The sequence below is a fragment of the Candoia aspera genome, chromosome 5, assembly GCF_035149785.1.
Source record: "Candoia aspera isolate rCanAsp1 chromosome 5, rCanAsp1.hap2, whole genome shotgun sequence".
Classification (NCBI taxonomy): domain Eukaryota; kingdom Metazoa; phylum Chordata; class Lepidosauria; order Squamata; family Boidae; genus Candoia; species Candoia aspera.
Genome location: NC_086157.1, coordinates 70,779,830 through 70,791,967, shown reverse-complemented (window position 1 = coordinate 70,791,967; position 12,138 = coordinate 70,779,830). Strand labels below are relative to the sequence as shown.

At 32.1% G+C, this 12,138-nt stretch overlaps 1 protein-coding gene across 1 annotated transcript in view; it reads left to right on the top strand.

The window, feature by feature from the left end:
• ROBO1 (roundabout guidance receptor 1) overlaps positions 1-12,138 on the top strand; it is a 252,082-nt gene that overhangs the window by 214,830 nt on the left and 25,114 nt on the right. The window contains exons 18-20 of the mRNA XM_063305489.1: positions 1,585-1,782; positions 5,311-5,337; positions 7,595-7,637. Coding sequence (XP_063161559.1) covers positions 1,585-1,782; positions 5,311-5,337; positions 7,595-7,637 — 268 coding nt within the window. The remainder of the gene's footprint in view (positions 1-1,584; positions 1,783-5,310; positions 5,338-7,594; positions 7,638-12,138) is intronic.

Below are 12,138 nucleotides of genomic sequence, written 5' to 3'. Positions count from 1 at the left end.
ACTAATTAAAACTAGTTTTTTAAACTACTTATTTTTTATAATAAATTGATAATAAGTGTTGTGACATATTTAAAATGGATGTATAATACTGATTCCGTGAGTCATGCTGGCCACATGACCCGGAAGTGTCCTATGGACAACGCCGGCTCCAAGGCTTTGAAACGGAGATGAGCACCGCCCCCTAGAGTCGGACACGACTGGACTTTACGTCAAGGGAAACCTTTACCTTTTTATAATACTGATAATGGTGAATGAGTGATAGTTTTTCATGAATGAATAATATATTTTATAAATCTTACAATATATTGTATGGCATATATTGTAAGATTTATAAAAGTTTGCGGCAAAACATTAAAAAGTAGGGCTGTTTCTGTGTTTGTGTGTGTGTGTGTGTGTTACACAGAATGGCAGTTCAACTTAGCCACAACATAATAGCTTTACCAAACTTGTGTCTTCCTGTGTGCTGGGATTGCAAGTCAAGAATTCCTAACCAGAATGGCGCAAATGGCTAAATTGGCAGCATTGATAAGAGAAAATACTTTAACTGGATTTGTTTATATTTGGAAGCCTCTTTTGCTTGTAATGGAAAAATTTCAAGTACTGATTTTGAGTTTTGATGATTAAATGGTTTGATTTTAGAGAAATAATGTTACTAAATGTTTAATTTAATTAAGCAAGAGATTAACTTTTATGTGCTTTTATATCTGTGTTCGAGAAGGTCAGAAATCACCTGTCTTTATGTTTTTCTGTCTATTCTTGTACTGTTTTAGTTTCTCTTTTTTTTAGACTTGTATTCTATCTGTTCTATATTCTGTATTTTGTGTTGTAATTATATCTTAAAAATTAATAAAGCTTTACAAAAGAATTCCTAACCAGATTGATTAGAAATTATAGAAGCTATGGCTCCAATATACCTACAGGAACCAAATTGGGAAAATCCAACTTAATTGCTTGTTCGCATATGGCTATTTGGACTGAATACATTCTAAATTGTAAGACAGTCCGACATGCAAATAACTGGAAATACAATGAACCTGAAATACAAGAAATATGGTTGTAGTGATGAATAGAAAGAGTGATCTTTTTTGAAGTATCAGTTTATGAGGCATCAGGATTTGTTTGTTGTAATGGTAAAATCATATGCAATATGAATAAAATGCCCAGTCACAGTTATGCCATTCAAAACTATATCATATATGTTATATAAAATAAAAACTCCATAGATAGATAAATAGATTATGGAAGAGAAAAGTTGTCAGCTGCTTATTTATCACAATGCTTTTTTTTTTTTTTTGTCAAGGTGAAGTAGTATACATGTTTTCTTGTATTTTTCAAATTTTTTTATTGTTAGTGAACAAGCTGATGTTGGTATCAGCACAAAAATGTTTAAGTAATATGGCAGATATAGTTAAAGAACTCTCAGTGTAATCATAGTTTCCTAATGTTTATTAGATTGTTTGCCTGTTTGTTAATTATGTCATATAGAAAGGATAATGAATAATTATAATAGTCTGCATCTCTTGTAGGTAACATTATTTTATGTCTAGAAGCAACTGTTGCAATATTCTAAACTTCCTGTTTCAGATTCCTATGGAAACCCTGTGTCACCTGAAGACCAAGTCACCTTAGCTCAGCAGATTTCAGATGTTGTAAAACAGCCAGCATTCATTGCTGGGATTGGTGCTGCTTGCTGGATTATTCTTATGGTTTTCAGCATTTGGTTATATCGCCACAGAAAAAAACGAAATGGTCTCACTAGTTCTTATGCTGGTATCAGAAAAGGTATTTTGCCTCATCTTTTAAAAATATAATTGATTTATCTCTGTCCTTAAAACATAGAAATTGTCTAAATGAACACTGAGAACTTTTCTGAGACATTCAGTATTTAAAATGTCAGTGTATAACTTTGATTTAAGAAAAGGCTGGATTGAATCTCATAAAATTTATTGGTTTCCTCAGATTATGGTCCATTTGTAAGGCAGGGATTTATTTATTATTATCAAGAATTCTATTTTACTCTCTATATTACTGGTATTTTAATTTGCACTGCACCTTTTCACTGCTTCAGCACTCAAAATAGAGTATAAACAAGAACTGGTTAAAACCCAGTTAAAATAACAGCTAAAACCATTATTAAACTAAGTCAAAAGGCTTGACCGAATAGGAATCTTGACATCTTTCCTAAAAGCAAAGGAATAATGGATATTAAGTGTTTATAACTGGAGCCCATTTTAAGAGGGTCCCCCTGCAGAACATGAAATACAGTAAATGCATAGATTCAAAGCAATACAGATGATCCCTCAGATTCTATAAAAATTAAAAACACTACCTTCAATTGTACTTGAAAAATATTTGGCTCCATGCAGTTCTTTAACATAAATGGAATGTGATGCCAATATGCTCCTATACTATTTAGTTACTATACTGTATTTTCATCAACTGATATTTCCAAATATTTTTCAATAATAGCTTCACATAGGCTACCCTGTATTAATTGTATGTATGAATATCAACTGTATTAATTTAATAATGATGTAATCAAGGTAACTACTATAAAATCTGCCACAGTTGCAGTAGGCACATTGAACAAATTATGCAAGCATACTTTTTGCTCCTGCTACCACCTGGAGAGCTAGGCACAGTTACAATCTAATAAAAGACAGATGTGCTTATAGGTCCCAGACTATAAGTCTGCTAAAGTGACTTAAATGCTGTGGGAATTTTTCTTCTTCCCTCCTCCTTTCTCATAACCAAGTTAAAATTAGAGCCACATGCAGAGTAAGTAGCAGGACTTACCTCAAAGAAAAGCTGGAAATGAATATTTTTACCACAGTGTGGTAAAAGCCTACTTTTCAATATAACCCTATAAATGCTACAGACACCAAAAATAGCCAAAAATATAAAAGGAGTGCTTTGTCAAAAAGAGTTGGACTTGAAAACATGGTAGTTCCTGCTTAAAATCTTCATGTGGTTGGTTTTTGGAATAATCAATTATTACACTTATATGCAATGTTAACGCTTACCATTCAATCTCAATGTTGTTACCACTGCATAATATGAAGAAAAGGCCATAGAGTTGCATATTTATAAAACTTGCATCAGAAAAAATTAAATAAATATATTGTGGACTAAGCCCTAGAATTAATGGTAACTTTTGTTGCTGTGTTTGTTACTTCATAAAATTAGGAATACTTAAATATCAAGAAAGTCAGGATATCCCAGAATGTAAAATAGACATACATTTTCAAATTAAACACCAGAGTACTAATACTGGGTATTAGTAATACTACAGGCAGACTTCATGAAACTGGAACAGAAAGTAATGTGTGTTGGTTACTATTCAGCAAGGAAAATTGAAAATCTTCACACTACTTTAACAGTTCTTTTTTTAGCTTTACTAATTGCATGGTCCCATGCAAACTTTTATATAAGATTTATATTTTATAGACTAATACTATTAGTTGGCTATAAGTGGAACTAACCTACAGCATGCAGTTTTTATTGTTCTCACACTTTGCTATTTATGCTGTTTATACTCTTACATATTTTGCAAATGTTAATAGATTTATCTACAATTATTCCTATGGAACAAAATTATTAAGTACAGTTGAAAGAAAAGTATCATCTTCAAGGATATATAACTCATAAAATAATATATCAAATTCATAGCATTAAAGTGTCCACATATTGAATTAAAAGCCAGTTAATTTTATTCATGTAAGCTTTGATAATGAAGTTGGTAGTTGGGATATAATGCTTTTTTCTTAGATGGGACTCTCTTCTTAATATTGAGCATTTAGTTCAGAGCAAATAATGGCAATGATCTTGTTGCCACGTTCTTGTAGTTCAAAGTAATGAGAAAATGCTACTCTTTCATGAGTAACGCTTATTTTGAATATCCTGTTTTGTGTGTGTGTGTGTGTGTGTGTGTGTGTGAAAACTTTATTAATATCACTGTTCTACTTCAAAAGGAACCTGAATACCTTTGACTTTGTGAAAAAGAGCAGCAGAAAAAGAATTATAAGAGGGTTCCTAAGATCAAAATGTTAGAAAATTAAGGAGATTGCTTGAATTGTTAGAGCAATGTTTTTCAAACTTGGCAACTTTAAGATGTATGGACCAACTCCCGGAATTCCCCAGCCGCCATGGCTGGCTGGAGAATTCTGAGAGTTGAAGTCTATGTATCTTAAAGTTGCCAAGTTTGAGAAACACTGGTTTAGAGGGTATTTTGTCTTTTCATTCAGTGCCAGTATTCCAGGAAATAAAGCGATTTAATTAAAAACAGAAGCATGTATGAAACATGTTTAATACTAGGCTTCTCTGGCCTCATAAAAATCATAAGGGCTTTGGTCTAATATACAAAAATATATAAAAGCCTAAGTCACTGTCAACATCTCTAGTTAGTCATCCCACCATTTTTGTGGTCTGTCTACTGTCCTAAATCTCCAGGTCAATTTAGAAACTAAATTATTTTGCTCATTGTTAAGAAGCTTGGCTTCCTTTTTCCTCTTTAGAAAAAAAAAAATCCTGGACAAAATAGAACATGTGCACAAGGGGAAAAAAAAGAGGTTTGATTAGAGTCTTGCTGATCTATTGGCTATGAGCAGGGATGCCTTTTTCCTGAACTACTATATTCTACATATCTGGGCTTCAAATTTTAGATTGCTGAGCCAAGTTACTGTAACTGAATTTTAGTTGAAAATATCAGAACTAAAACATGCTACTTCTAATAATAACATAAAAGAAGATATAATACTAAGCAGGTAACTAATAAAAGTTACACATTTTAAAGTGCAGTTGATTAAAACCTGGACCATCTCTAGTTCATTATGCCTAAGATTTATATAATCTTGTTAGTTTGTTTTGTTTGTTTTGTTACTAAATAATTAACTCTATAGCATATTTACCTGATGTGGCAAAGACTGCATTTTTAAAAAGTCTTGATAATACTTTAAAGGTAATTGTAAGCTTTGATTTTTAGCATAGGCCATATTCCTTCCCTTTCCTCTTTTCTTTTTCCTTTGGATTTTCAGCAAAACATAAGCACGAAAGGAAGGTCATTGAAAGGCTAAACCACACTCTATTTCTCTCAAGAGCACACTATACTAGAATGTCATTCTTCCTCCAAAATGGTATCTTTATCAAGCTACCATTTAAAACCACAAGTCTGTTTTATTCGCATCAGTCTGTCTGGATATATTTACTCCTCCTTTATGTTCTGTTACTTTCTTGATTTATACTAATGTTGTGTGGTCTGCCCTTTCTTTCTTCAGCTTAATAACCAGTTTTTATTGTCTTTTGATTTTTCAGTCCCGTCTTTTACCTTCACACCAACAGGTATATATTTGCACTTTTCCCTTGACAGTTTGGCATGTGTCTGTATAATGCTATGTCACTTTCTCCCTTTCATCTTCCTTATATAACCAGGCACATTGTTGTAAAATAGAAAGAATTAGTAATGTTACATGAGGTAGAACTTTATCACTGTAACTGTTCTTACTTGTTTTGTAGAATTAGCATTGGTATTTGACTTGAAACTTTTTATGACCTTGGGAAAATTATCCATGACAATGTATAGTATCTCTGTTTTCATAAATCTGTTGACTCCTAATATTTTAAAGTTGCCCACTAAAACCCTATTTTCACAAAATAAATTGTTGAAGAACACAAGAAACTGCATAAAGAAAGACAGCATTTCTTCATAATGAATTTTAATGAAAAACATTATCATTGTTAAAATAGAAAAACATCTAACAGAGGTTTGTCTCCGCAACTTGCTGTACCTCTATTCAGACACAATACAGATTGCAGTTCCAGGTAGTGTAGAATTTCAGATTCAGAAGTCCTGTGCTTTAGGAAATGCCAATAACAATGCATGTAAAAACAAACTAAAATGATATTTGATTTAATGTTAGGAATCATTGAAGTTCAGGATCTGAATTTTAACATAGTTTATTGAAAATCTTCCAAACTGATCATTAAATATCCTAAATGTCTAATACTCTTGAATATTGGGCAAACTGGTCTGGTAGCAGTGCAGCAGAGGGGGGAATTGATATATGTCTTTTTCAGAGGTTGTATTGCAATGCTCCACCTGCCACCTTGCCAATTTTGACCTGTTCCTGCAAATGTCACTGTAACAGTCGTAAATATCCAAAGAAAATACAGATGTGCAGTTGTTGGGATCTAAAGCAGGATTCAGTGTGGAAGTAGTCTCTGTACTTGTCAGAGGCTCCTTAATAAAGCCACACTTTTTCCTGGGCTTGCATGCTAGCCACATAGGAGAATATACATTAGGAAATATGTATAAGGAAGCATTAGGGACACTGTTACAATGTGCCCACGTTGATTCAAAGCACTTTTCCCACTTCATATTCTAGTAGCTGTTGATCCATAAACATAAGCATAAATATTGGTTTTAGTAGGTATCCCCACAAACCACATAGTGTTAAAAACCAATCTTAACAAGAATGTCAGTATTATTGTTAAGGATTTATTACATCACAGGGATGATCTACACAATTCTAACTAAGAATATATTTATGAACCACTTTGCAGAATATGACAGGTTTATTGTCCTTAGAAACTCTTTGAACTCCTTGTTTTTTTTATTCCTAATTTTTCTTTTAGCCTTGTATTAAATTGTAACCTGTTTAGAATTGATCTAATGTTACATATTCATCTCAAAAGCCTTTTTTTAATGTCTTGGTTCTGCAGAATTTTTTTAAAAAAACTGCTAGTTTAAATACACTACTAGCATTGATAAATTCATTCTCAAATTTAACTTTGTGTTTAAACTCAGTGTAACATTTTTGTGAAAATGAAAATATTTCAGTATGTTAAAGGTTACCAGTGACCAACAGGAAGATTTCACAAAAAGTAATTTGAAATGAAGACAGTTTTAATAAAATGTAAAGCTTTGATTTATTACCATAAATCAGACAGTAATTAGTTTAGTTCTACTGAATTTAAAGGGTAGCTTGCCATTGTAGCAGCCCTTTCACTAAAAAGCACATGTATCCATGGCTGTTGCATTTTAATGTTGTTATTATAACTATTGTAAATACTAATCTCTGCCTTGCAGATCCCCCCTTTTTGAGTTCTTATAAAAAGAAATTGGCTGATTTTTAAAACACTGCTCTAGTTTCCAAAATGCACAGTGGTGCTATACATCATTCTTTGCATACTGTACAGCAAATTAACTTCATGTATGACTCATTGTCTGGTTTAATTCTTAATTATAAATGTGCTGATAAACATTTGGAAAAATTTAAAAACATGATTTCATATTCTTGTCCATCAAACAATACTGCTTCTGAATTATCTTTTATTTTTGCTTAGTAGGTGAGATGGGACAAAGTTAAGAAAGTTAAGCAGTGCAATACTGTGCGTATCTACATAGAATATAGTTTGCTTACAGGAGAGTCTGCATAAGAAGTACACTTTAAAGAAATGAGTATTTTATATTAGGATTTGCTTAAATGGAAGCTCTTGGTAACAAGAAAAGCAAATGTCATTATGAAGTTACCTGTCAAGATTCATGTCTGATCTTGTTCAAAGAATTAATAACAATATCTTATTTTTTATCTTGCAGTAACATATCAAAGAGGAGGAGAAGCTGTAAGCAGTGGAGGCAGGTAATAATGTTAGGCTTGTTAGTTTTCAGCATATAATGCAGCAGAATTACCTACAGTATTTCAAGTTTAATTTTGTATGTACTGTAGGCAAACATGCATCATAGAAATTAAACAGCAGAGGGAGCACTTTAACTTCAAACTACAAATTTTGCTACTTTAAGGAATATAGTACTACTATTTGAGGAACTGAAGTGATGGAAAAAAAGATTTTTTTAGATGCATTACACATTCAATAATTCTGATTAAAGAAAATGCTTTAAATTTTAAACCATGGTATTACAGGAGAGACTTCTGCTATATTTCTAAAAATTGAAACAGGAAAAATATATTATGATTGCTGGTCACAGAATAAATGAGTAATGAATGCAATTCCACTTGTCTTAAGGTGTTTAACCAATAGCCACTAAGTATTTTAACAAATAAATACCATTTACATTTCACCATTTATTCATAAGCCAATTATATTGTGAAGGAAGACGGCTGTTAAACTTTTCTTGATGTTGTATTAAATCACTGGTCTACCTTTTTTCTGACTAGAAACATTATATATATATATATATATATATGTAACATTAAATATTATTATAAATATTATATATATAAACATATATGTGTGTGTGTGTATGTGTATGTATATGCATATGCATATGCATATACATATATATATATATGAAGTAGGGCTGTGTGTGTATATGTGTGTGTGTGTGTGTGTATACACACACACACACATATATACATACATACACACCCACACACCCACACATACATATATACATATACACATACACATAGCCCTACTTCAAGTAGGGCTGAAGTAGGGTGTGTATGTATGTGTATACACACACACACACACATACATACATACATACATATATATATATATATATATATTTCTATGTTTCTGTTTGGTTTGTTTAGGACTAAGTGAAGTTTTAGTTACATTTGGGGCCATATATAATCCATAGTCAATAATGTACAAACACCTGTATCTTCAAAGTGGTACATAGCACCCTTTTAAATTTCTTTTTTATGCTGGGGTAGCCACATTACTTGATGGCCTTATGCTGCCATTTTGAGACCATTTCCTAGTCTTGATAAACACTGATGCTTTCCTGATGGCTTATGCAGCCCTACTACACAAGCAATAAGATTACTTGTAGTTACTATTTGGGTTTATTTTATTTTATTTTCACTTTGCACAATCATCAGTGATAGGCATGAAACATTTGCTTTTCAACATATTATGAAATTGTCTGGAGCATATAGGCTGTCAATTCTTCATATCAGGAATCTGGATAGAGTTGGGAGTGAAGCTGCATGTCCCACTTTGAGTGTTCCACATATTCCAGCAAATGCCTGAACAGGATTGATTTCTTTAAAAAAAATGGGGGGAGGGAGGAATTGGAGTTACTGTTGAATATTGCAAGAAAAAAGTAGGTATTGCCAACCAATGCTAGTTATGAAATAAAGACCATAAAGGATGGAGGAGAAGGATTAAAAAAGAAGAGTAGAATGATATAACATTGGGAATGAAGAAACGCTAACATTTGCCTGGAGTCCCCTGGAAAGGAACATACAAGAATGTCATACACTCGGATTCCCAGGGAAGAAATGGCAGACTGAAGATGGCTCTGTGAAAAGCAGAGCCGACGACCGTGATGGAATGAAATGCTGGCAAATAGACTGGCTCTTTGTAATTCCTCTCCGGACAAGGAGAGGACTTGAGATCACCTATAAGTGCCCCATACAGTTGCTCCTCATGAGGAGACTGCAGTTTCTGGTGGGTTTAATGCTCTGAAAGACGAGGATTAGCCATCTTGCTCAAACCACAGTCAGTACCTTTGAGGACACTGGGTTCACATACAGTATTTCCTTTTCTAATCACTTTCAGAAATTGCTTGTTAACTGCTTTTCAGCTATTAGGAACCTTTGCATAGACAAATTTTACTGCATTGGGTGAGTTTTTTCTTCAGTCCTTAGCAAAAGAAGTTTTAAATACAAATTTAAGGACATAAAAAAAAATGTGTGTTTAATAAATAGCAAAAGTGTGATAAGAACTTTGATTTTGAAAGTTACAAACAGACTAAGGATTCAGATGGATTTGAAATAAGATTTTGGAATTAATTATAAGAAGAGTCCTTCCCGTTGGAAAATGTGTTGTTCTGAATGCTCTTTAAAAAAAATGATAGGATGAAATTTTGACAGGATGAGACTTTGAAAGTTGGACAGTACAGGTATCCAGAAGTTACTAAAGATAACAATTAAAATTTAAAAAAGCATTAAATTTGACTTACTAATACAGAATGAAGCAAAATATTTTAACATTGGATATATTGAAGGATATTTTTGAAAATGAACCCAGAAGTTAATTTTAACTATGTCTGCCTCTATAGATAAACTATATTTAAAAGATGTTATGAAAGAGGAACAATTGAGACAGGATTGAGACTGATCTGAAAGTGGATTTAAAATGGCAGGCTACAAGAATTACACAGAAAGATGCTACACTGGACATACAAAAGAAACCAGCTGATGTCTTAATAATTAAAAGGGATATACAAATAACAAACCAAGAGAGTGACCTGTATAATTTTCCTGTTTTAGATTTACAATAGAGGATTATAAAAGGTTTGAAGAATTTTGTGAGAAGGAACAAAGAAAAAATGAAAAGAAATCAAGTTATTTTATTATTACTTGAAGGGACTAAAGATCAAGATTCTTAAAAGTAAAAGGAAGGAATATAAAGTTGGTTTATTTGATCAAGGTTAAAATAGATATGTTGTTATTTCTGGTAATTCGTAATGGACTTTTGCTGACATCAGGACCGAAATGATGGGGTTTTAAGGATTTGTTTATAGATAAGAAATGGGATATGGGAAGATGAGATCATTTGTTGTATTTCAAGAGAAGGTGATAAGTTACTAAACTGTTTATACTGTTTATAGGGGAAAGTCATTTCTTTATATATTTCTTTTCTTTTTCTTTACTATATTCTTTCTTTTCTATTTTTCTTTCTATTTTTTTCTTTTCTGCACTTTCTCTTATTTTTTATTTTTTTTAATTTGTATTAGTTTTTATCTTTGTAATTGTAATTGTTAATAAAATTAGTATTAAAAATAAAAAAACAAGAATGTTACACACTCACTTTAGCAACTGCAACACTTCTAAACATTTCTTTAAAAAATATGCACATCAGATAAGACTTTTTATCTACTGTAACTGTATCTAGGTCACAACAGTTCTTTATCAAAACTTCAGTAATGCCAGTAATATATCTCCTACATTTGAATAACTCAGATATTTCTTGCAGTAACTCAAATTATTAGTTTGAGACAAAAACAAGAGAGTTTTGTAACATCTTAAAGACTAGGTAATTTATAATAACGTAAGTTATTACAGAGACTAATATGATGATAAAAATGCATGCCAACTATCCAAGCACTATACTCTGCAAGCACTTTTATAAAGATCTGAGAATATGATTCATGATACCAGGAATTCATCCACATTCATCCTTGGTGTACCTTACTACGTTCTATATACCAAAAAAAAAAAAAGTGGTTCCTTAGCAAAATAATAAATCCAAACACAATGAGGGAACATTTCAATACTTCTTCACTGATTTCATGTGCATCTTCCTTCAGCAAAAGACATTCAGAAACCTATTTCCTTATAGAACATCAAAACTAAAATTCATTAAACAGTTCAACAACGTTGAACTGTCATTAAACAGTTCAACGTTGTTGAACTGTTTATACAACTGACATCAAGATTTCTTATTACAAAAAATAAATATGTATGAATACGGTCACAATTGTAGAAATGTCTACGTGTCACACTGGGTTTTTGATTTGGATTTTCTTCTTTTAGCCACTATCTTTAGGCATTTCTTTCTGACCTATTATTTATTCCCTCCTCCAAACCATGGCTGCAAGATAATACTCAAGGTAATACCTAATGGAATAGTTTCCATAGGAACTTATGTTACATTGTTATCTTTGTAATGCCAAAAGACTGCTGCTTTTGGAACAACAGTCTAAAATGGTTTCTTTTGAGGAAGTTTATGAGCAGTGTTATTGATGGAAATAAAAACAAGGCTGTGTCCAGAACAGGCAAGAGAGTTTTTATTAGTCAATCTGAAAGGCTGTAACAGCATGAACTAGAGTATTATGTGAGCTACAAAATAGTCATAAGTGTTATTTGGAGTACTTTTGAGGGTAAGAATAGGCATGAGACCTGAGAGATTGATATAAATCTCAGTGAAGGAGTATTCTCAGATTCAGATGTGAAGGAAAGGGATGGATATATACAGGCTTATAGGCAGAACTGACATAATCCAGCAATGGTCTGTGGGGACAAATAAGATCATTCATAAACAAACAAACAAACAAACAGCAATGACATCTTTGTAAATAGTGAATAACCAAGCCTAGTACAGTTTAGGAAAAAATATGACGATAGTATGTAATTTGATGTATCTTATGAGTGAAAATAATGAAAA